Raw genomic sequence first — 26,034 nt, 5'->3', positions numbered from 1 at the left:
CTACTATTTTTAACTTTTATAGCGTAGGCGTAAACAGCCTTCAACCTTCAACATTGAACATAGTCCATACAGTATAATAGCAATTAAAGGTCCCGGCAAACAAGAAAACAAAGCCATATTTAAGTATAAATCAATTTACACGTACAACAAGTATAATAGACTGCGACACACAACAAATTTGTGAGAATTAAGCCCTATCGTAACCGGGGACAGCGGTAAACAACACAAAATAAAACAAAGTTAAGGTAGGTTTGACTCGTCAGATCGACACAAAACACAATACACAACTAACAAATAGACTATAGACAACCCACCTACGAGTACTCGCAGTTACTGAAAGCAAGTTCAAAGACAATAAAAACTAGTAAATGAAACGTGTTTCCCAGACAACATTTTTTAAACTGAGGTGAAGTTAAGACCCCCCAAAATTTAGCTCTAAAAATAGCCGATGGAATATTAGCCGTCTTAGGGGCGATCGTCAATACGGCATTAAAACTGGTATCGTGTAACATTTTGTTTTGTTCGTTTAATTTTCTTTTTGTTTTGATTTTGTTTTGTTTTTGTTTTATTGCATATCATGAGTATGGCGTTCGACAACAATGTTTATCCCAAATCAGTTATGACTGCTTACAAAAACGAATATTCTCTCAGACTAATAAATGTATATACCTAAAATTCCATATATAACTGTTCACAGTATTTAACCAAATTGCGTTGTTTCTCTTTCAGATAACAAAATCGTACTAAAGCAGTTTTATAGTCTGAGAACTCCATTACCTTAACATTAAGCAATGAAAAAAACAGTTTCCCCTTTTTAGGTATAAAAAGGTGTGGGATGAGTGCAAAACAAAATGTTCCTTGTAAAAGTAAAATTAGAGACTCAGTGTTACTCAGAACATAAACTATGCATTATAATGTCTATATTTGTAATGTAACAAGGGAGAATATCCAATCAGAAAAACTGAACTCACACACTTTACTGATATGAGTATTTAAAACATTCGTATGATCAAAAACATGTATCTAATTTTCGTCTTCTTTTATTTTTACCCTTTTTACTTTAGCATACGGTAAAAACCACTTTTATTTGATAAATCAATACAGTGAAAAAAAACGAATGTATTTTGTTTTGCTTTTTACTAATTTAATATATTTTAATCGTATAATGAACATGATTTTAATCATTTTATTATTTATTTTTTTCATATTTTAAAGACGGTCAAAGCACTGAGTTGCTTAAAATAATATGGAATGCAGTACCAGTTCAACGACAAGAAAATTTGACATTACCTGAATTTTTGCTGGGTGATATTGAAACATTTCAGTGTGATAAAGCATATGTCGGCAGTACGTAAGGTTTATACAAATTTATTATTTGAATGTATTACCAACATTGGTGATTTTGTTTACAAATAAATATTTATACGCTGTACCTATGTACATGTCTAGCATAATATGTGACAAAAAGCAACTACCTTTATCAGAAACGCAGATTATCATTTAGTATCTACGATCTGCACAGATACTGAAAACGAAATCAATGTCCCAAATTAAGTTTTATAGAAACAAAATTTGTTGAAAATGAATTTTGCATTTTGGATCCTTTTATAAATTATTCGGAACGGGTTTTGGTCATTGTTTAAGGTCGTATGTACGGTGACCTCTTGTTCTTAACTTCTTTGGCATTTGGTCTTATTGGCAATATTGGCAATAATACCACATAAACTTATCCGAGATTCTTTGTACAGCAAGATGAATTACATGTCTTGTATCTAAAGACAACATGGACTACATATTAATCATACTTAGTTTCAATGTCGAATGCAGCTGACATATGCATAAAAATTGTTTACACCGGGGGAAATTAATAATATAGATAAAAGATTAAAGAATTAAAGCAATGACTATATGCGAAAACGGTGATTTTTTTATCAAAATTAACTGTTATATGCAAAAAGTGTGGACCCAGCTATACACAGTAACAAACAGTTTGGCATGACAATTATATCAAATTTAAGATAACTAACCTCTAGCATGTCTAGCAAATGAATTCTTATAAGTGGTATTTTTACCTATTCTGCAGTAATATCAACAGTGTGCGATATATTACATAATCATCGATCATAGAAAAGAAACATTATTTTTTCATGATGTTAACTTTTCATATGTTTGTTCTTCTTTCAGTAACGTATACTTGCATAGGGATGAACATCCATTTAAGTCGTAGCTATGGTTACCATCTTATTCAGATTTATATACCAAGTGCTCTCATAGTTTGTCTATCATGGGTATCATTTTGGCTCAACATTGACGCAACACCAGCCAGAATATCGCTCGGCTTATTAACCGTTCTCACCATGACAACACAGAGTTCCGGTGCACGTGCAAACTTACCAAAAGTTTCTTATATAAAGGCAATAGATGTTTGGATGGCTATGTGTTTGTTTTTTGTGTTTGCCGCTTTGATTGAATTTGCATGGGTAAATGTTCTTGCACGAGTGCAACAAAGACGACAAACTACATACTTACATGAGGTGCAAAATGGTAATCCAAAACCGGTACGTAAAATTCTTTCTCATCTGCACTGCCAACTTTACTCTTGAGATTAATTAATTCATTAAAAGAAAAGAGGCAAAGATTTAGAACGGACATTAAACTCATAATCGAAAATAAACTTAAGACAAAAAAACAAACAACAGTTCAAAAACGTAACATTAGAAACAATAAAAGATCACCTATCTGCTTTTAAAGGGTACGAAAATCCTATTCCACTTGCGGCGCCCGTCATGTTGCTCATGACAGTACAAATGGTGACCCAAGGTTAATATATTTAATCATGGAAGTTTGCAAAGGTTTGTAACTAGTATGGACATTTCAATGTTGAATCTAGGTTTTCCGATAACAAATTAATAAAAAAAAAACATCTCAGATTAATAGTATAAAAAATAAAATTGAGAATGGAAAAGGGGAATGTGTCAAAGAGACAACAACCCGACCAAATAAAAAAACAACAGCAGAAGGTCACCAACAGGTCTTCAATGTGACGAGAAATTTCCGCACCCGGAGGCGTCCTTCAGCTGGCCCCTAAACAAATATATACTAGTTCAGTGATAATGAACGCCATACTAATGTTTCTTTTTTTTTTTGTAGCGCTCGCGTTCTTCTTCTACACACACAGATTGTTCTGATACGAAAAAAGAAACTTGTTGCTTTTGTTTTGAAACATCAACAGACCGTGACAAAGCTCGACTGGTAGACAAAGGAGCTCGAATCTTGTTTCCCTTAGCATTCGTTGCCTTTAATGTAACATACTGGTGTATATATCTGTTGTGGGAACCAGTGGATTCAAAAGTATGACAAATTCATATTGACATTTTTTTTTCATAATCATTTGATGGTGCATGTAATTGGTATTGTCAACATGTTTCATAATCATACTTTTAAGCTATATTTGTACTCACGTGTAAATTATAAGGAAGTATTGTATGAACACCGATGAAATGATATTTACCGGGTGCTATGTTTGACTGTTACATCCTTACACATGCTTTGACTGTCTGAAGTGTTAGTGCAATATATTGCTATTATTACTTTACAAGCCCCACGAAACGTATTTGAATATCCATCAATTCTATAAATCTTAAAACTTGTTATTCTCAAAACGCTTATTTTCTTTTATAAATATAAATTTAGCGGTATGTTCGATTATCAAAAACTTGATCAATTATTCAGTTATTCATTTCAATATTAGTTGAGATTCTGCGTTGCAATTCATGTAGATTTGTACTACCAATGAATTCTTGCTCTTGTTGAAGGCCGTACGGTGACATTCTATGTCATTTTGATCTTTGGTCGAGAGTTTCTCATTGGTTAATATACCACATCTTTTTTTTAATTTTTAAGTTAATTACAATAAATGTAGACATTGTTGAATAGCACTTTCAAGAACCTCACATCACTTGCATAAATTATTCAAAAACAAAGTTTGTATTGATTGATGTTTAAACAAATGATAACAAATTTATAATATTGCAAAACAATTTGTTTACGATGACTCCTAGCTGTATATTTAACAACAATTTGTACGTTTAAGACATATGTACTTAAAAGTTTATACAGAAACACGAAATTTTAGCAAATGTGAGTTGTCTTACTTTAACCATAACAAACATTATCTTTATGTTATTTGTCCAAACGATTTATCTCGAATACCATGTATATGTGACAAACGTATAATGCCTTACAAATGCTGTTCAAAAATGATTTTTATCCGGTTTTTTAGACACTTATTTTCAATTTGTTGAGTGTGATGAATATTTTATGCATTTCCAACCAAATTTAAAGTTCAAATGCCTTAACCCCCTAGGCATATTGTAAAATCATAGAAAATTATTTTATGCCATTTTATGTCATTTACTGAATATCCTGCAATGATATATATTTGTAAGTTTCTGGCATTATTAAGGTCACTCAGTGCAAATAAAGGTTACGTGACTGTACCTTGGAAAAAAGAATTTCAAGAAGACATAGGCTTCATTCAGATCTTAATTCAAAATTTTGAAAAACGAATTCCTGGTGACAACAAAATTATACAATTAACACAAAAAAAGAGGATCAATAACACTGTGGCCGTCACATAGTGGTTTCATAAAACAGACTTGCAGAATTGCAAATCAATGCTATGCAGTGTGGTGCTCTTAATAAAATCAAATTACAGTTACAACGCAAAGTTTGAAAAAAAAAAAATTATCTGTATTGTTTACAGAATAAGTATATAATGATTATACACATGTACGTTACATTTTGAACTTGCCAAAACGTTTTTGTAATTTGACGTATATTATTTTTATTAAAAACATGCAATTTTCAATGTCCTTTTGTCATGATTTTGCCTTTGAGTACTTAGAGTACAAATTGAGGCAACAGTACTTTACCGATGCTCTTGTTTCATAAAACAGTCAAACAGGAAAATGAAGGCAACAAAATCAAACTGATGGAATCGCATTGACTTCGAAACGTACGAGATTTAATTCGCATACCATTTTTTTTCACCATATGAGCATCTTATGTTAAGTATGATAAGCAAGACAAACATGACTATAGATTACTATTGGACTGCTGAACTATACATTAAAGCTGTTCCAAACATAATTTAATCAGAAGATAATTGAACTAACGCATGACAAGTATCGTTTACAGTGTTTAAAAGCGGAAATGAAATAATGCAAAAATATTTTGTTATAAACATGCATAAGATTATCGAAAACAGTAAATGAAATAGCATTTTATAAATTTCGTGTGTCGATGGCAAATTTCTGGATTAATCCTAACACCAGCCGGAACACTCGTTTAGCGGAAAACCAGCCATTGTCATTTCATTTGTTTTACTCAGTCGGGATAAAGCTGACGACTTCCTGCGATCAACGCAATTACATTATCATGGGACAAATGAGACAGTGTTATTTGTTTTGAAGAACACAGACACGATATAGATCATTTGTTGATACAAAACATTACCTTTTTGAAATGTATAAATACATTTTTATCAGTCTGTATGTCAAATACCTTTATAGGTTTCATTTCTGTAAATATTTACAATGCTATTTCCCATATAAACTCCTTTTACGGCCATAACTGTACCACTTTTACTATGAAGTTTTGAATACAATCTTATCCTAGAATTGAAAGTTTATATGCAGTAAATTTTTTTTTTCAAAGGTCAAAACATAGGGCTGTGCGGCATATTTTCAACGTTTACATGCCCTGATTTTCTCACAGTTTAAACTAACACTAATATTCTTAACTACCCCTTCTTCGAATAAAAGGTTACAACAGATTTCAATGTAAACAATATGCACAGTCATGTATATTTACTGGTAACATTCTTAAGTTATGTCTTTATGAGATCATAACTGGGAACCAGTATGTAAACAAAATAATTTTCTATGAATATTCTAACTCTCCCCAAAAGAAGCGTGGTTTGAGAAACAGCTAAATTTAAAAAATGTAACCCATTCAGACATGTACGTGACAAACGTAAAATGCCTTACAAATGAATTTCAAAAGTGAGTTTTCTCCTTTTACAGAAATTGATGTTCAATGTCTGAAGTATTATCAGGGCGTTACATTTATATCGGTGTAGTGACACACTACCTCTTTATTAGTCGTATGGTGTAATCATATATAAATCAATATCGTTAATGCTTACACTATATGGACCCTATAGACATGAATGCGTTAATCATGTAAACATCCGCATTAACATTTGATCTTAAAATGATTAAAAATTGATAACATTACAACAAAAAATATGTTTATGGTCGCAAATTACGTGACATCAACAAAGTTACAACGATGATAAACACTAATAAAAATGACTTGTTTACTCGTAGAAATTTTCCCTTCCTGCTGGCTTCAAATGTTAAAATGTCTGATCCTCCTACATGTAAAAATGAATTCATACATTAAATAGAACTTTGAATCTACCTCGAACGTTTCTCTGCAGTAAAGCCTGATGCTGTTACGTTTCTGATCTACTTTTCAACTTCATTCTTTAATCAAATTTTCATTTGAATCATACTTCAGCAGCTCCTTACGGAAACTATTTAAAACTCACCACAATTGTTTAGAAGAAATTCATAAACGTTCGTAGTAGCTCCTATTGTAGCACATTGGAAAACAACTTTCGGAACATCGTGGTACATAACGATGTAATACACCTTTTTGATTTTATCTGTTATATTGACAATCGCTTCCATCGTCCGACGAATATCATTCATTGTCACTTTCTCGTCTTCAAAACTGGTCTCATTTTGAAGTGTATCCAACATACTAATGTTGATGTTATATCGAGTGTTCACTTGTATTTGTCTTTATCAGCTCTCACAACATTTTCATCTAAATCTTAATCAAAACTATTGTTCACATTACAAGCCTAAAATGTATAGCAACCGATTGTTGCTGTGATCGTTGTTATGTTTACCGTTTCCACCATTTTTGTGTAAAGATGGTTACCAGGAAAATAATATATCTGATAAATACGCAACATACAGGACTTGATAGTTCACAAAAAAGTGTAAATTATTTGTCTTCAGAGGCAAATGTATAGTAAGGTTGTTTTCGTCAATTAGAAACAACTCAGTTAATAGTTTAAATAAGACACACATGAGAACGTTTTTTGGCATGTGAGTTGTTTGTACCTAAATCAGGCCGTTAGTTTTCTTGTTTGGATTATTTAACATTTTGACGTTTTGAGGCTTTGTATATGGATGGTACTCAATCTTAATAACCATACAATTGGGAATAAAAATGGGGAAAAGAAAACACACAAAAAAAAAAAACCTTTAGTTCATAATTTTCCGGTAACTGCCATTAGTTTCTTTGCTTTTCGATCACCATTTCGGTGAATTTGTGATATTTATTATTTTAATAATGATTACCAAATCTAAATGATTGGATCACCAGCTGACAAAATCTACCTGTCCGACGCACATTCTACTGGTCCCGGACCACCGGACCAGCACTTATTTCGACCCTTGCATATGACAGTCATTTTCCTATCACTTGTAGAAATCTTGACAACTCTCTAGTGTGTATTTAGATATCAAACTTCTTCAGAAAGGGGGTTTGCTAGAAGTTCAAATCGACTATGCCATGCTGAAAGAAGTTATCAATTCTTTCAAAAAAGTTTTTGTCATTTCTAGGAATTTAAAAAAAGGCCAATAATGTATTCTCAATAAGTATACCGTCTTCTTTATCAAGATCTTTTCAAATTACGCCTTTATATGTGTCGAATTGCTATCACCATTTGACCGACATTGGTAACATTATGTCTATGAGATACAGTGATATGCAATGAAGTTTAGTGTTCGATAGTTCATTGATTACATTCTTGCTTATCATAAACAAACAACTTTTAACGTCTCATTTCATTGGCCGAAAGATTCAAATACAACAGCAATGTAGTCAGTATGCATGTGAATTGACACAGGTGACCGACAATTGAATTAACTATGTTACTACGAACGTAAAAATAATGATTTGTATAGTTTATAAACCTTTTGTCAAAAGAGTTTAATAAATGTTTTGTTAACTTCAAATAGTGGGGTCGAAATATTTGATATTTGGTATTAAGTAATATTTTAAGTTCTTTATGCATGCAGCAACTCAATTATCTTGTACCCGGCATGATGAGAAATATAAGAATGGATAAAAGAAAATACAAGTGCGGCTTTTATACGGATGAATATATGAACCACTTGTAATTTCTTTCATACTGATGATAGGTTATAATCCTAACAATGTCGTAGTCACTTATAATAAGTATCTCATAATACTGATCCATTACAATAATAAATGATGAGTTGCACTGACATTTCTCTTTTTTTATTTTCATGCTATAAAACATACACACAGTAGCTATAAGCGTACCATAAATTGAGAAAATTGTCCCCTAAATTTAGAAACAAAATAACTTTAATCGTATCAGTTGTGCACCTGGATGAATTCAGTGAAGGCATGTTGTTGTAATAAATTGAAATGTTACTTCTGCGAAGATTACTTCTTTTGCATGTGTGGAACTAAGTAATAAATTAATACTTGTGACAAATGTCGTAGTTTATAAGGAATAATTCTCGTTTGATTTCTTTTACATTGTCATTTCGGTGCCTTTCATAGCGGACTTATGCACTATTGGCATTACTTATTATTGAAAGCCGTATACTGTGACACTTTTTTTTAAAACTGTTTGTTTTGTATTAACATAGATATAGGAAGATGTGATGTGAGTGCCAATGAGACAACTATCCATCCAAATAACAATGTATAAAAGTAAACCATTATAGGTCAATGTACAACCTTTAACACGGATCATTGGCTCACACTGAACAACAAGCTATAAAGGGCCCAAAAATTACTAGTGTAAAACCATCCAAACGGGAAAACCAACGGTCTAATATTTACAATATATGATTTACGTTCGTTTTTCAACCGAGAATAGCAAAACTTCATGAAGTTTATCGTTGGAAATTATAAACAACATTTAATCATCCTCTGTGCCATGCTTGGCCATCTCCGCTTTTTCTAAACAAATCATGGTTGGTAACATGTTATGAATTTAATTACAATTTCAGTGGGTTTTTTTTCTTCAAGTAAACGGAATCAGAAAAAAAAAATCACTGTCCAATGTCGAATATCTCATACTTGGCAAATAATATGAAAAGTGTTTGTAGTATAGTGCGGTTTCATTTTTTTCAAGCACAACGTTAATTCATCGAGTCCTTTGAGTAAAAGAAAAGGCAGGATGAGCAACTTGGGGGAGTCAATGAAAAAAGTATGTGAATTGATTTTTTTTTTATCCTGCATTGAACTTTTGATGATGTGCCTTGATCTAGAGGAGACATTTTAATTGAATATTTAGATATGAAAACTGTTAAGATTATAAAGTTTAAACTTAACTACCAATTGCAGAAACTTATGAATTTCTGATTCCTTTAGCTATACTTTTTGGACCTTTTGAATCATAGGTCTTCATCTTTTATATAAGCTTTGGATTTCAAATATTTTGGCCACGAGCATCACTGAAGAGACATGTATTGTCGAAATGCGCATCAGGTGCAGGAAAATTGGAACCTATAATGTTATTATAAAAGCTAGAATTGAGATTGGCATCAAGTATGCGAATACGATGATGGAAGCTTTAAACGACCTTGACCAGCTACGTGATAATATTATTCAGTCCATTCAACGTCGTAGTACGTGTGTTCTATTTTCGCAGGTGTGAGGTCGAAGGTTTGAATTGACCAATGAAAACGATCGTTTCTTAGAGAGTTAATCTAATAAAGTTTGTTTGATTGATTACATCGCACTACCTTCGCTAAGCTTTGTCGCATATAAGTAAAAGTTTGAATTAACTAAAATTACTTCTTTTCCAAAGAACGAAACCTTAAAATGTAGTCAGTGTGGAAGATGGTTCAGAATTCAAAGTTTTAATGAAATCATTGAATTATATTAACTTCTTTTCCCGGAATGTATAATTTTTTGACAAAACTTTAATACTGTGGGGTCATCAATGCTCTTTGAATTCGTATCTGATTTGGTTTTTTAGTCTTTTTTGTTCGAACGTCACTAATGAGTCTTTTGTAAACACACAACTCGTCTTACATGTACAATTATGACGCTTGTATGTTTGGTGATTTTTGGTTATTGGGTAAATACAAATTAAGCATATCTCTCAAAACAATTAAAGGCATTTGGCAGTTTTTTTACGCAAAGAATGACACAGTGACACATTTCGATTTAACGTTAAACACCAAATTACTCATGATGACTTCATGCATATTATACTATTTTACAGTGGTATAAAATTGGTTGTTTTTCTATATTGGACTCGGTTTAACTCATTACTAGGTCTTTTTTTTCGCTTAAACAAAATATACATCAACACTACGTATCAAATTTATGTGTAACAATGTTTATACCTGTATACATGTAAACATGTAAAGATTTTCCCATTCAGAAACACAAACAAACTTTCAACAATAGGATAAACTATGCTGCAAATAAACTCATCATAGCTACAAGGACTAAATTTAGTATATAAGCCAGACGCGCGTTTCGTCTACAAAAGACTCATCAGTGACGCTCGAATCCAAAAAAGTTTAAAATGCCAAATAAAGTACGAAGTTGAAGAGCATTGAGAACCAAAATTCCGACAGGTTTTGCCAAATACAGCTAAGTTAATCTATGCCTGAGGTGGAAAGCCTTAGTATTTCAAAACATTCAAAAAATTGTAAACAGTAAATTTATAAATATAACCATATCAATGACAAATCATGTCAGCATAACATGTTTTCCTTTTTATTTTTAGCTCACCTTGCCCGAAGGGCCAAGTGATCTTTTCTCATCACTTTGCATCCGGCGTCCGTCCTGCGTCCGTCGTCGTTAGCTTTTACAAAAATCTTTTCCTCTGAAACTACTGAGCCGATTTAAACCAAACTTGGCCACAATCATCATTGGAATATCTGGTTTAAGAAATGTGTTCGGTGACCAACCAACAAAAATGGCCGCCATGGTTAAAAATAGAACATAGGGGTAAAATGCAGTTTTTGGCTTATAACACAAAATTTATCAGGTCAAGATCTATCTGCCCTGAAATTTTCAGATGAATCGGACAACCCATTGTTGGGTTGCTGCCCCTGAATTGGTAATTTAAAGGAAATTTTGCTGTTTTTGGCTGTTATCTTGAATATTATTATAGAAAGAGATAAACTGTAAACAGCAATAATGTTCAGCAAAGTAAGATTTAAAAATAAGTCAACATGACTGAAAAGGTCAGTTAACCCCTTTATGAGTTATTGCCCTTTATAGTGAATTCTTAATCATTTTCGTAATCTTGGTAATCTTTTACAAAAATCTTCTCCTCTGAAACTACTTGGCCAAATTACACCAAATTGGCCAAAATCATCATTGGGGTATCTAGTTAAATAAATGGTCCGTTGACCCGGCCGACCAACCAATATGGCCGCCATGGCTAAAACAAAGAACATAGGGGTTAAATGCAGTTTTTGGCTTATAACTCAAAAACCAAAGCATTTAGAGCAAATCTGACATGGTTAAAATTGTTTTTCAGGTCAACATCTATCTGCCCTGAAATTTTCGGATGAATCGTACAACCCATTGTTGGGTTGCTGCTCCTGAATTGGTAATTTGAAGGAAACTTTGCTGATTTTGGTTATTATCTTGAATATTATTAAAGATAGAGATAAACTGTAAACAGCAATAATGTACAACAAAGTAAGACCTAAAAATAAGTCAACATGACCAAAATGGTCAATTGACCCCCTTAAGGAGTAATTGTCCTTTATAGTCAATGTTTAACAATTTTCATAAAATTTGTAAATGTTTACTAACATTTTCCACTGAAACTTAACTGGGCCAAGTTCACTATAGATACAGATAATTGTAAGCAGCAAGAATGTTCAGTAAAGTAAGATTTACAAACACATCACCATCACCAAAACACAATTTTGTCATGAATCCGTCTGCATCCTTTGTTTAATATTCACATAGACCAAGGTGATCGACACAGGCTCTTTAGAGCCTCTAATTATTTTGGCTACAAATTTTGAAATGCAAGATCCTCCAAAAACTTTTGTATCTCCTTAATTGCAGCTTATTATATTGGAGTTACTGTATCTCATCTTGCTTGCAAGTTTATATCTAATTGTCTTTCCACTTAAAGCATATTCGAGCAGCTACATACATAATCTTTTTTTAATTCTTACACAGCCATTAACTCAAAACAGTATATTCATTTGATAAAGTCGTAAGGCAGCCCACTAAATATATGATAACGTTATGTACCTAAATGCAAATTCAAAACATCGCTAAAAATATCGATGTTTTTTACGAATGCTTTCACTTTCTTGTATTCTCAATATTGTTCGATACTCCTTACATCTATCAGAGTATGATCACACATAATTAAGTAATTGTTATAATTGTTCGCCAACATCACAACATTGTCAATCCGATACGCAATTGGATCGTAGCTTCTGCAACACTTTCCGTTATATTTTATAACTATTGGAATAATATAAGTACACATGTTGATCCCACTGTAATATTCTAATTTGTGTTGTGGTTTGGTTTCTCGCTGTCATCAGAATGAACCGTGCACTGTTAATTTGGAATGTAGATGTTAGGCATACACACTTTTACCATGCATTGTATATCGAGTATCAAAGCTTTTAAAAATGGGATTACATCAAAATAGATGTTGCATCATTTTTTCCCGACGAGCTATGAGAGTATTGATGATTTGTCTGAATATAGGAAAACATATTCTGCTATATCAACTGTACGTTGTCTGCAAAACTCTTTATCAACACCTGACGATTTTGTGTTCTTCATTGTGTTAACTTTCCGAAATGAGGATATATATTTATAGATAACCGCCGAAAAAGATTTTAGTTATCAGACAATAGAAGCCGGTGTGACTACTTTCAAACTTAGGCGTGGTCTTCAGAATTACAAAACGATATGTGTAAAGTTAGTTATAGTTCAAAATAAAGACAACAGTAGTATATCGCTGTTTAAAGTTCAAAAATCGATTAAGAAAAAACAAATCCGGATTACAAACTAAGCTTGAAGGAAACACGTCAAATATAAGAGGAGAACAACGAAATAACAGAAACACCAAAATGCAACACACACAGAAACGAACTATAAGATAACAATGGAAGACTTGATTATCCGTATAACTTAATTTAAATCATAACTTCCAATCTTTAACCAAGGAAATGCATACAAGATCATACAACATGTACAATAAAAGTATTACCATACATAAAGCTCATAAACAATGTACTTCTGTTTTATGTTATGGAAATCATCTTGTTTATAATATTTGAATGTAAAAACTGGTACTTCATATTTTAGCTGCATACGGGGTGTATATCTCTCAATTGATACGATATTCCCGTGCTTGCATTTCCTATCATGATTTTCTTGATAGAGGGTTACTGCTCACAAGGAAGCTATTAAATCAAGAGTTCCAAATGGTGAAGTTGAAATCATCCCTTCGTAAATTTTACGGACGCCATCACGAGTTGGTTGACCGTTATGGAATAACCATTTCACAAATGATATCGGATATGTTCCTTACTACAATCACCTTCCCTTTCATGAATTTGACCTACCGAATTAGACTATTTACCGGGTGCCGCATGTGGAGCAGGATCTGCTTACCCTTCCGGAGCACCTGAGATCACCCCTAGTTTTTGGTGGGGTTCGTGGTGTTTATTCTTTAGTTTTCTATGTTGTGTCATGTGTACTATTGTTTTTCTGTTTGTCTTTTTCATTTTTAGCCATGGCGTTGTCAGTTTGTTTTAGATTTATGAGTTTGACTGTCCCTTTGGTATCTTTCGTCCCTCTTTTAATCGGAGGTAAAAAGCCAAAAAATATAAAAAAAAATATCTAAAAGTTTAAAATGACATAAACTTTCCGACTTATAATTAAAATCTCTACCTACTCTTTCAGAAACTTTTGTATGATTTATAAAGACAATTTAAAGATATAAATCGATTTGAAAATATCATTTGATATTATTTGTTTATATCATTGTTTGAGAAACAAGAACAACTCATACATTTTACTAAAGTACCATGTGACAATGAATACTACACGAAATTTTGTGTAAAATATTGGTAATATACTTTTCAATACCAAAACTGTATCTTGTATGCCAATTCGTTATTTACATATAATTACCGTGTAATAAGCGTCTTATCAAAACTGTGAATTGTTACAAGCAACCTAGTTTCAGCTTTTTACTTTGCAACTTTCCAATGTTGGGATATTGATTTGCAGATCCTTTGTATTCCGGTGTTGTTGTTTCGACATGTAAGTAAGGATGTATTCTACTGCCGTTTCAGTCTCGTTAAAATCTCGTTCCGAAATTATTTCCAAAACATGTGATACAAGTTGAAAATAGCAATTAATTTAATAAATATCATAATCAATCTTATCTCTGTGAAAAAAAAATGTGTATTTAAAATAAGTAGTTTTTGAGTAATATTTTTTTCAAATTTTATTACAAGTACCAATCATGTTAGTCTCTTTAGCCAAAAGACTGGTTCGTCTGTATAGATAAATGTTCATATTACATATTTTATATTTTAATATTTATGGAAAAAGATTATATATAGCGGGATTCCAGTCTATTTAGCCAATTATTTTAAAAAATGGGTAAGGGATACTAAAATTTATTTTACCAGACACATGCACGTCCCATATCTCCTTTTTCTAAAATATGTATTTTTAATCATTAAAGCTAAGAATTTAAATTAATATGCATTTTGATCTTAAAACAGAGAAAAATCACAAATTTACAAGATTGACAGCAAAGTAAAATTGACACAAAAAAGCATCTCAATATTATATAAAACTTTATTATATTAACGATTGTTAAGTTAAATGTGTTCATATTGGTCCACTTCATCTTTATAAAAAGTATGAAAAAAAGTTTTATTCTGGAACCGTGATTTTTTTCACGATAATAGCTCAACAATTGATGTATGATGGGAAAATCGTTAGAATTGGGTACGTTCAAAGGGATAAAGCAAAAAAAAAGTACACCACCATACGAGTGTTTCTCCATATTTTTTTTCTACAGTCATATATACCAAAAAATCAGGTAAAGTTTAGTTTGGCTCCTAAGAGGTGAACATCCTTAATGTGATTGCACTTACAACGAAATATTTAAATTCAAACACTACTTCAGCGAGGTTATGCAATTTTCACATCAAAAGTGTTATGTCAGCCATTACGAATTGTTTGATCTTTACATAATTTCAGTTTTTGCACCTACTAGATGCATTTATATTGTTCGGTTTATTTATTTCAAGTTACCGCCTAGCTGTTGATGAACCAAAATTTAAACTTCAATTTTGTTTTGAAATTTATTTTTAATATTAGCAATTTTACTTTTTCGATTAAGTAAAATGAATATCTCTTTAAGGAGTCACAATATAAATTTCTCATATTTATCAAAAATCACGAAATAGGTTAAAATTTGATTTAAGCTTTACTTTATATTAGCATGTTGAAATGGTAATCGTTTTTATTCAATCATGGCTATTTCTCAAATTTGATTTAATAGACATTAAACGATGATCTCAGCATGTATAGGTGACGATGTGCTACATTATTTGTACCTGTGTCAGATTAAGCTTCCTGTTAAAACTTCAATTTACCATGTTAAGTACATCTAATGATAAAATAACGATTGCATATTATCATAATTTATTGTTGCCTACCTGGGTGCAGGTGCACATTTTTGTATTTTTGTCATGTAATAAGACCATTTCAAAAGAAAGATCAACAGAACCTATGATACATTGTAGCCTGTGTATTTACTTCCAGTCATTGTAAAAATAAGAAGTGACTGTAGGTCTTACTTTGTATCAGAGAAGAATGATAGTTATATTTTTCTTATTCCAAATTGTGTGTTATTGTGAAACTTCAAATTTTACAAGGTAATTTTTGTTGATCTCTTTATTTAATTTTATTTTTCACTCTTTTTGTATGAAATCTTAAAGCTAAGATATATTTATTATATGTATATTAATAAGTTCATTTTTCTATTTTCGTTTTATTCTGTTCTTTTTTTTATAGCCGTCAAATATTCAGTTTTAAAAAAAATGTAAGTTAAGCTTACAAGTTTGTTAAAATAAAACCTTGCATAATCGATATTAAACAGTGTATTTATTTGTTTCAATTTCACACTTTCAAACATTTTTTTTACAGAGAAGAAACTTTGCGTGAACTGTTTAAAAATTACGACTCTACAATTCCTCCAACATTTAACGATGGTAAGTTATACCATTATACTGACTGATGTATCACCTGTTTTACTGACATTTTAATCTATTATGTCTGTTTGTTTTGTCTTTAATGATTTTTGTAAATACTATGGAATTTTTTTGCGACTGCCAAACAAGTCAGAGGTTGAGCTAGCTATGAAACAAGGTTCAATCCACTATTTTCTACATCAGACTATGCATATACGGTATCAGGAATATGACAGTTGTTATCCAATCGTTTGATGTGTTTGCGCTCACGATTTTTTCCATTTGTAACTCGTAAGTAGTAATTAGTAAACGGTTTGAATTTTCTTCGGGGTTCGGTATATTTCCGCTTTTTTTATATTGATACACAAATGCACATATTGTTACCGAAATAGGAAAATAATTTGTTGCTTAGCATAATAATGTCTAACCAACTTGTAACAATTTCTTGCATATAAGTTTTATTTATCTAAAGGGAGTCTTAACCATTTCCTAAATTAAACATTCTATGTTCGTTCACTTTCCAGTTGCATTTTAAATTGAAGATACTGCTTTTATGAATCCTTTATAATAATGAAAAACAAATTTCAACAATGTCTTCGAAACAAAAGGCGTTATCCTACTTTTTTGTTTCCTTTCATAAACTATTACATGACTGATATTATTTCAAACTTACATCTTATTTTTCATTGTGTAATTATATTCTAGATGAACCGGTTAAAGCACTTGTTCAGTTGTACATTCTAGGTATAGACTCCGTTAGTGATTCGGCAATGGTGAGTGGTTTATTTTCATTATTCATTTTGGAAAATATATAGAAATGTCATTTAATTAGTTTGATAGAATCATTATAATATTAAAACGACACTTAATTTCATTATTTGTTTTGAAAAATATATAGAAATGTTATTTAATTAGTTTGCTAGAAACATTATAATATTAAAACGACACATATTTTCATTATTTTTTTTTTTAAATATATAGAAATGTCATTTAATTAGTTCGATAGAATCATTATAATATTAAAACGACACATGACTCCTATAAATAATTGTAAATTTCTTTGTTTCATAGTCAACAACACACAAGAACCATTCAATCGTCTGAGATGTTATATAATGTTTATTGTTTTCTAAATCAATGTCTACACGACAGATTTAAAATAAATAAATATTCCTATTTCATCAGAAATATTGAGTTCTTTTTGACGCGCATGGTATTCAAATGTGGTTGATTTTGCTACTCGAATTTTTTTGGTTTTCATTCAAAATGTATCATGAACATTGTAAAATGAACAAAATGTTACCTCAAAGATTAAGAGAAAAACACATTTCTCGATTATACAAATATTTCAATTAACTTACAGATATATTAATGACGTTCTACATTTGAAAATGCCTGTACCAAGTCAGGAATATTGTTTGTCCATTCGTTTGATGTGTTTTGTCATTTGATTTTGCCATTTGATTAGGGAATTTCTGATTGAATTTTCTTCGAAGTTCAGTATTTTTGTGACTTTACTTTTTTCTATCACTCCAAATCCTCGAAAGTGACACAGACTTCAAAATAAAATGTTTCACAAATGTTAAGATTTTAGGTCCCAATAATTCGCTAACTAACCATTTGGAAAATCTCAAATTTTCTATACCTTTCAGCCCATTTTATTTAAATGAACATAAACGACCTATAATTTTGTCTCTTTCAACATTTACATACCAGTGTGTCTGGTGAAGATAGATTAAGCTTCTTAGTTTCGTACGTACAAAGTCTATACGCGTCATTGCATAGTCTTTTGTTAACAAAACGTGAGTCAAGCGTACAAACATTTAAGCTGGTTATCTTCGATGAGTTTATTATAGCTTATAGTTATTGTATTATAGTTTGTATCAAATCGTGTCATTTAATTGAGCTCTTGAATTTGCGATTTGCTAAGGGACTTATCGTTTTGAATTTTCCTAAGTTTTTGGTACTTATGTAATTTTTCTTTCTATTGAAAACCAGTGATCAGAATACTGAAAGCATAACACGATTACATTATTAACGTTAGGTGTCCTGTTGTGTTGAAATTATGTTTACACGTTTCCTTTTAGACAAAATTACACACATGTATACCCTTGTAAGAGTAGCTTTTTCTGTACTTGTTTGTACTTGTTTGGCTTTTTTGTACTTATTTGACTCTATAAATGTATTTATAAGAGCATAACTGATGAGTTTTGTGTAGACGAAACGCACGTCTGACGTACTAAATTATAAGCCTGGTACTTTTGACCACTATTTACACCACTGGGTAGATACTACTGCAGATCATCGTTTCGTCACCGAGGGTATCACCAGCCTTGAAGTCAACACTTCGGTGTTGACATGAATATCAATAATGTGGTCATTTGTATAAAATTTTCTGTTTGCCAAACTTTGATTTTTTTTCGAAAAAATAAGGATTTTATTATCCTTAGCATAGATAAACTTAGCCGTATTTGGCACAACTTTTTGTAATTTTAGAGTTCCAATGCTCTTCAACTTTGTACTTGTTTGGCTTTATAAATATTTTGATACGAGCGTCAGTAATGAGTCTTGTGTAGAAGAAACGCGCGTCTGACGTACATAATTATAAGCCTGGTAAATTTGATAATTATTCTGAAATAATACATATTCTGTGTATACTTTTTATAAGAACAGTTGATGAGACATGGTCGGATCCGGTCTATGAACTATGAATCACGTTATTGGTCGGGTTTTCCTTTTAATTAATAAAAAAATTTTGATCAATCTGTCAATAAATATTTTTTTCTGTAAAACTTTAAAACATACAATTGATATCATTAGTTCCAAATTACTTGAAAAAGTTTTCTTTTAAATTTACAAAATTTAGAACCAGAATAGTAGAAGCCGTTTGTTGCTAGTGAAAACAATATTGTATATAAAAAAAACTCGACTATACTAAATGCAAATGTCCTATCAACACAATACAATAATTTAGGTGCACTTGTAATGCTATACATAAGTTTATGTCATTTATAGTTTGCTATTACATATGCATAGATAAGAATTTGTTTTTTATGCGAAACAAATTAAATATTTAATGCTTGCAGCGTCAATATAATGCTGCATTCCGAAATGTCAATCTTTAGTTTGCATTACATAATATATCGTTTAATCATAACTTTCTATCTTCTTATTGATATTTACTTTTGAGAGCTTAAAAGTACGTTCCAATTAAAAAAAGGTAAACATATTTAACCAAGGAATGAATGACATATGATTTTTTTTACAGGAATACACTCTATTTATGATACTGAGACAAAAATGGTATGATAAACGTCTACAGTACAACATAATTCCTGGTGTTCGGGCACTTGAGTTAGACCCGAAGGCAATGAATAGTGTATGGGTTCCTGATCTTTATATGGTAAATGAGAAGAGAGCTATTATCCACGATATCACAACACCAAACAAACTGTTACATATCTACAGCGATGGTCAAGTTGTTTATAGTATGAGGTTATTATATTTTGTACACATTCATCCCATTATACAGTATCCAATTTATCCATTTCAAACTTATTAGACATGATTAGTTGATATTTTTGTTTGAGACATTTTTATATTGTGGTAATTGAGTAATGTTGTGTGTTTTCTATATACGAATAAGACCATGTTAAATTAAATTTTAGATATTTTTTATTTTCCTCTTCCCTGTTACGAGTCGGACTCTATCTCTGGGTAGAATTTACTCGAGTGTATTTCAAACAAACAGGAAGCAACTCCAAACGAAACTCCAATACTAGATGGTTAATGTATGTACAATCAAATTAGTTCATCAATTTGACATCATGTGGTCTGCCTAGATGTTGGCAGTTCAAGCTAGTAATATGAACTATGCCCTAAAGAGAAAAGGAGTCCACTAGATATTCCGATGGTCTGTTCCATTTTCTCGTTGTGTTGTGGGAATAAGGAATTCAAGCATAGAACTCTTAACATTCTAGTTTGTTTATAGTTGGTACTGTTACGGTTTTACTGTCACCAGAATTATAGGACTTCCTTTGATCAACTTGTTAATTAAGAAATAACTGTACTGTAGTTGGAAGAGGTACCACCGTATTTTATTGATTTGACGTTTGCAAATGCAGTTTTACTGGCGACGTGTAGCGGAGACAGTAAAACGGAAATTTGGCACCATCAAATCAAAACTGACGTTGGCAACCTTTTAACTACAGTACTGTTATTCCGATTATAATGCAATATAAAAAAATAGTTAAAGCTTGATAAAATGTATAAATTTCACAAACCAACAAAATCCGCGATATTTCATGAATGATTTTAACGTAAAGACGTCATGGCTAAACGTGACGTCATTCATATGTAAAAGTACAACCTGGAGGTTATAAGGTTAGATAAAGTTACATTAAATCGGCGAATTCGAGGTAGGTGTTGGTTTTTTTTTCGAAATTACATTAGACTTATTCGTAATGATATTTCATCTTTGAACAGTTTATTTGATATGACGGATAGGAAGAATATGTAAATGATATGATAATTTTGAAAACGAATTGTTTAACAAAAATCTTAAATCATTCAAATGAAACTTAATTTCAAATATTCCACAGAACTATAAATGGAAATTTGAACGCCATGTTCGCCTAGTTTATCTAAATGTGTTATGTAAAACATGAAAACTATCATGGTTAAATTTACAATCTTTCAGACTATCCGTGACTTTGTCATGTCAGATGAACCTCTTAAAGTACCCTATGGATTTCCAGATTTGTTCCGTTGATTTAGAAAGTTGTAAGTACAATAAAATTTGACTTGTACAAGAAATATTTAAATGTTATAAAACGAAAGATCGAAGGGACTGATGTCTCAGGTTATTGGAGGGTCGGGATTCTGCTAACATGTTAAATCCCGCAACATTATGTATGTATGTTCCTGTTCCAAGTCAAAAGCCCGTAATTCAATGGTTGTATATTTTGCTATAGTGATTAAGATAATACACACTGTTGTTTGCTGTACTCCATTTTTTTGACAATTTACCTTCACAGTATTATGTCTAATAAGATTGAGTTTTGAAATGGGGAATGTGTCAAAGAGACCACAACCCGACCGTAGAGCTGACATCAGCAGAAGGTCACCAAAGGGTCTTCAATGCAGCGAGAAATTTCTGCAACCGGAGGCGTCCTTAAGCTGGCCCCTAAACAAATATATATACTAGTTCAGTGATAATGAACGCCATAAAGCTCCTGACTTGGGACAGGCGCAAAGATTATGTTTGTTTTGTTCACACACCGTTGTCAATATCATGGAATTATATGCAACTGCAATATAAGTGAGATGTTCACATTGGTTTATCTAGCTATAAAATTCCACAATATTCTACATAAGAAAATTCCTGTACTTAATCTCCAAAACCGGGGATAGCAGTGTAAAAGTACAACATAAGAACAAGCTACAGTAACAAATTTGATTAAAAATAATGATTTGTTATTGCTGTTTACATTTTTGCTTAATGATATGAAATGAAAGAGGGCAACCAGATTTGGTATCTCAGTTAAACTTAATTAGTGATATGTAGCGTGAAAAACTGTTCAAACAACAAGAAATATCCGTGGAATCATGTATGGCAGCATTATCCTGCAAGATCCAGTTCTGTAACGCGGAAAGTTAATAATACATAAAACAATAAAATATCCTTTATAGAAATTATGTAAACAGATTGTATAGAAAACACATGTTTAAAGTAAAAATAAAATCCTGAGAATACCAGTTGATAACATCTGAGGTCCATACAACTTTAATGCTAGATCATCTCTTACGTTCATTTACAGATGGTTACAGTACCGACAGGTTGATGTTGAGATGGAACAATGTACCTGTAGAATTGGCAGCCAATATGTCTTTACCACAGTTTATACTGGATGATATCAACACTGCTATCTGTGATAGGTTGTATGCTGGCAGTAAGTATGAATTTGTATAAAGACTGGTACGCATTCTGTTATAAGTAACAGTGACAAGTTGTAGTAGATACCATATCCGCATTAAATTGGAGAGAGACATTCAGGAAAAAAGCGATTTTGTTTTCACATATGACTGAAATATGTTGTTATGCTGATTTTTAAAGCTCCAATATATTCATTAAATAATTAATGAAAAATACAATAAAAACCAGGGGTGCTATCAACATACAATCACTAAAAGAAAAATACAATGTGTCATAAAATAATACACAGAAAAACATGCTTTTGTTACACAGATGATGGTTATCAATAAACATAAACTGATCTTGTCTCATATATGAAGGCAACAACAGTATACCGCTGTTCAAACGTCATAAATCGATTGAGAGAAAACAAATCCGGGTTACAAACTTAAACCGAGGGAAATACATCAACTATATGACACATTAAAGCCGGCATAAATGTTGTATTATCTTTTTAATGTAACATAAGAATGACAAACTGAGAATCAGAACAATGTATCAAACGAAGAAGGAATTAAAAATGTTTCATAGTTTATGTCTTTTACAGTCAAATATACTTGTATTACTATGAAAATACACTTCACAAGAAAATATGGATACCATCTGATACAGGAGTTCATCCCAAGTGCTCTTATAGTCATGCTCTCCTGGGTGTCGTTTTGGATCAGCTTAGAAGCAGTCCCAGCAAGAATATCAATTGGCTTGTTGTCTGTCCTAACTATGACTACACAGAGTTCAGGGTCACGTACAAAGTTACCTGAAGTATCGTACATTAAAGCTATTGATATTTGGATGAGTGTCTGCATGCTGTTCGTCTTTGCTGCACTGCTTGAGTATGCTCTTGTCAATGTTTTTGATAGGAAACAGAAGAGACATGAGACATATGTCGACGCTAATGGAGTGGGGAAAGAGGTATGTACAACTGCAATTGTCAATAAGTCAGTAGAAAACGGAAAATGTACCAGGTGTGCAATCAAATGCAATAAGTCGAGGAACTGTAAGAGCTCACACATGACTAATATAGATCGACGAAAATTTTAAAAACAACGATTCACAAAAATTTTCAACCAAAATCTAAACATTTTTTAGGAAATGCGTACCCCAACAAATGTAATCAAGGATAAACTTTGGTGATTAAAGCATAAAACAGATTTGCAAAAAGGACACTAGATACTTGAGAGAAATGAAATGCATAGGGTGTATTAAACCTCGGCTCTCGTGGCCTACCAGAAACACGACAAAAATCAAACATAAATCTGTACTCAGAGAACACGAATCATACCAAAAGCAGGAGTGTACCCACGATCTCCGGACGGGTAAATAAAGGCAACAGTAGTTTACCGCTGTTCAAAACTCATAAATCCATGGACAAAAAACAAAATCGGGGTAACAAACTAAAACCGAGGGAAACGCATTAAATATAAGAGGAGAACAATGACACAACACCAAAACGCAACACACACAGAAACGGACCAAGCATCAGACAAAATCCCACGAGAATAACACATATAACATCTAAACCAAACACATGAATTTGGGATAAACAAGTACCGTGCCACGTCTTATCTTAATATCTCAAAAATAAGAGAAAACAAACGACACAACATTAAAATGCAACACACACACATAAACGAACAATAATATAACAATGGACATCTTCCTGACTTGGTACAGGACATTTTTAAAGGGGAATAAAAATGGTGGGTTGAACCTGGTTTTGTGGCATGCCAAACCTCGCACTTTAATGGCCAAGTTAAATATAACATTGAAATGACAACATAATATTACAGGACTACAATACAAATAAATAGGAGAACATATTAGACAAAGAAACACATGATTAATAGATAACAAAAAGAATCAGGTTTAAAATTCAATACGTCAAAAACGCGCCTCATCAACACAAGACTCACCAGTGACGCCCAGATATAAAAGATCTAAAGTGAAAAAAAGTACAAAGTTGTACAGCACTGAAGATCAAAAGATGAAAAAGGTTGTGCCAAATACGGTGTAGTTTTTATGCTTGGGATAAGAACATCCTTATTATTTAGAACAATTAATGCTATTGTAAACAGTAAATTTTATCAAATGAATATGAAAGAGATATATATAATGAAACTGAAGTATTAAATAATTACTGAAAACTAAACCCGAATACATAATGCTAAGACCAAAAAGAATAGACACACCCGACTCAGTTCAGGCCTAAACGCAGTAAATCATAAATTTTAAAATGACGTCACATACAATGGGGAAAAGGCACAAACGTTACGCAACATTTGAATTTATGAAATTTAGAAACAGCGTGCTGTCACATATGAAAAACTATAATTTAAAAGTAGAATAGAATTAGGATTGATTTAAGATTATATTAGAACTAAATACTGATATTACATTTAAACAATGCATATTGCAATACTTATTAATAGCAATTAACTATAGTATATATATGTCCAGGGTAAGAAGTTCCTACTGCAATAGTGGCGCCTGTTGTATAACTTATTGCAAGAAATAATACGATGACGACTCACATTCGAGAAAAAGAGGACGACAGTGTGGTAATGAAAGTTATGACATATCTTTTGGATTTTTCATGATATATAAACGCCCTGTTTTTATAACTTTAGGGAAAGACAGATAAAAGACACTATAGATGCTGTTGTTTAAAAGGAAGAGAAAGGGCCAGGATAATTGATAAGTTTTCCCGTGTCTTGTTTCCAATGACGTTCACAATATTCAATATGTTTTATTGGTCTGTTTATCTGATTTGGGAACCAGTAGAAACACTTCAGCACTGAGAAGACACATATTTACATTCGAAAGATCATTGTTATATTGTATTTCAACAAACCGTGTGTGATAACTAATTTTCCTCAAGTCATGACCACATCGTTGTATCATGTTACAGGTATGCCAACATTTTGCCTTAAATTGGGAAGTTTTAACAAATAAACTAGTATTTTTCCACGTTAGACAAAGTTAAGAGCATGTTTAATGTTTTCATCGTAGAATGTATTTGAACAGCACATTTATTGTTTATAGTATTTTGTCAGGCGTTAATATACTAACTAAATAATGTTTTATTTTTAAATGTGAAGACAGAAGCCTTTATATGCAGATTTAAAAAGTGGGTTTTTTTTTATTGTTATCATTATTGAGATATGAAATGCATAATTGTATAAAAATATATCAATATAGTGAATTATACTTTAGTATATAAACTGTTCTTGGTGTAGTTATTATTTTACCCTTTACAACAACATAGTTCCAGCTTTACGCCTTCCATTGAAGATGTGTCAGAGCATATAATTCAACTTATGTATTAAATTAATGTTCAATTCACATATCTAAGGAAACACTGCGTATTATACTTTAATTAGACACAAACCGATTCATGCAATTGAAATACAAATAAGAAAAAAATTTGAGTTCAAACATGGTCTTTAACAAAGAAAGAAAGACTGTGCACAATCTGGCATAAAAAAAATAAAAGAACATTTGTTCCATATCAATTTGAGGCATATCTGTAATATTCTTATCTGATAATAGATTTAGGAAGATGTGGTATGAGTGTCAAAGAGACAACTCTCCATCCAAGTCACAATTTATAAAAGAGCTCTTCATTTGTACAAACGTTTCCAGTCTATATCAGAAAGAAAGAAGAACTACTGTTCAAAAATTTAGGACTGGAGCATTAAGTTTTTTTCA

At 31.7% G+C, this 26,034-nt stretch overlaps 2 protein-coding genes and 1 long non-coding RNA gene across 6 annotated transcripts in view; all 3 read left to right on the top strand.

Annotated features, from left to right (window-relative positions):
- Positions 1 to 3,619, top strand: part of LOC134696479 (glycine receptor subunit alpha-2-like) — a 29,704-nt gene extending 26,085 nt beyond the window's left edge. For all 4 annotated transcript variants that reach the window (XM_063558315.1, XM_063558314.1, XM_063558316.1 and 1 more), the window contains 3 exons: positions 1,216 to 1,347; positions 2,185 to 2,558; positions 3,151 to 3,619. In XM_063558315.1, coding sequence (XP_063414385.1) covers positions 1,216 to 1,347; positions 2,185 to 2,558; positions 3,151 to 3,357 — 713 coding nt within the window. In that variant the 3' untranslated portion in view covers positions 3,358 to 3,619. The remainder of the gene's footprint in view (positions 1 to 1,215; positions 1,348 to 2,184; positions 2,559 to 3,150) is intronic.
- A 12,319-nt stretch (positions 3,620 to 15,938) lies between these two features.
- On the top strand, positions 15,939 to 17,118 carry LOC134696660 (uncharacterized). Its single transcript, XR_010102983.1, has 3 exons — positions 15,939 to 16,037; positions 16,309 to 16,373; positions 17,058 to 17,118. It is a non-coding gene; the product is annotated as an uncharacterized LOC134696660 (long non-coding RNA).
- A 1,335-nt stretch (positions 17,119 to 18,453) lies between these two features.
- LOC134697560 (glycine receptor subunit alpha-2-like) lies at positions 18,454 to 25,365 on the top strand. The gene is made up of 6 exons (XM_063559841.1): positions 18,454 to 18,465; positions 19,621 to 19,847; positions 21,052 to 21,134; positions 22,172 to 22,303; positions 22,874 to 23,238; positions 24,954 to 25,365. The coding sequence occupies exons 1-6, from the start codon at positions 18,454 to 18,456 to the stop codon at positions 25,122 to 25,124; spliced, it is 990 nt and encodes a 329-aa protein (XP_063415911.1). The 3' UTR covers positions 25,125 to 25,365.
- Positions 25,366 to 26,034: the final 669 nt, after the last annotated feature.

This window comes from Mytilus trossulus, chromosome 14, assembly GCF_036588685.1.
Source record: "Mytilus trossulus isolate FHL-02 chromosome 14, PNRI_Mtr1.1.1.hap1, whole genome shotgun sequence".
Taxonomy (NCBI): domain Eukaryota; kingdom Metazoa; phylum Mollusca; class Bivalvia; order Mytilida; family Mytilidae; genus Mytilus; species Mytilus trossulus.
The sequence above is the reverse complement of the archived record's forward strand: the minus strand, read 5'-3'. Positions and strand labels throughout refer to the sequence as shown.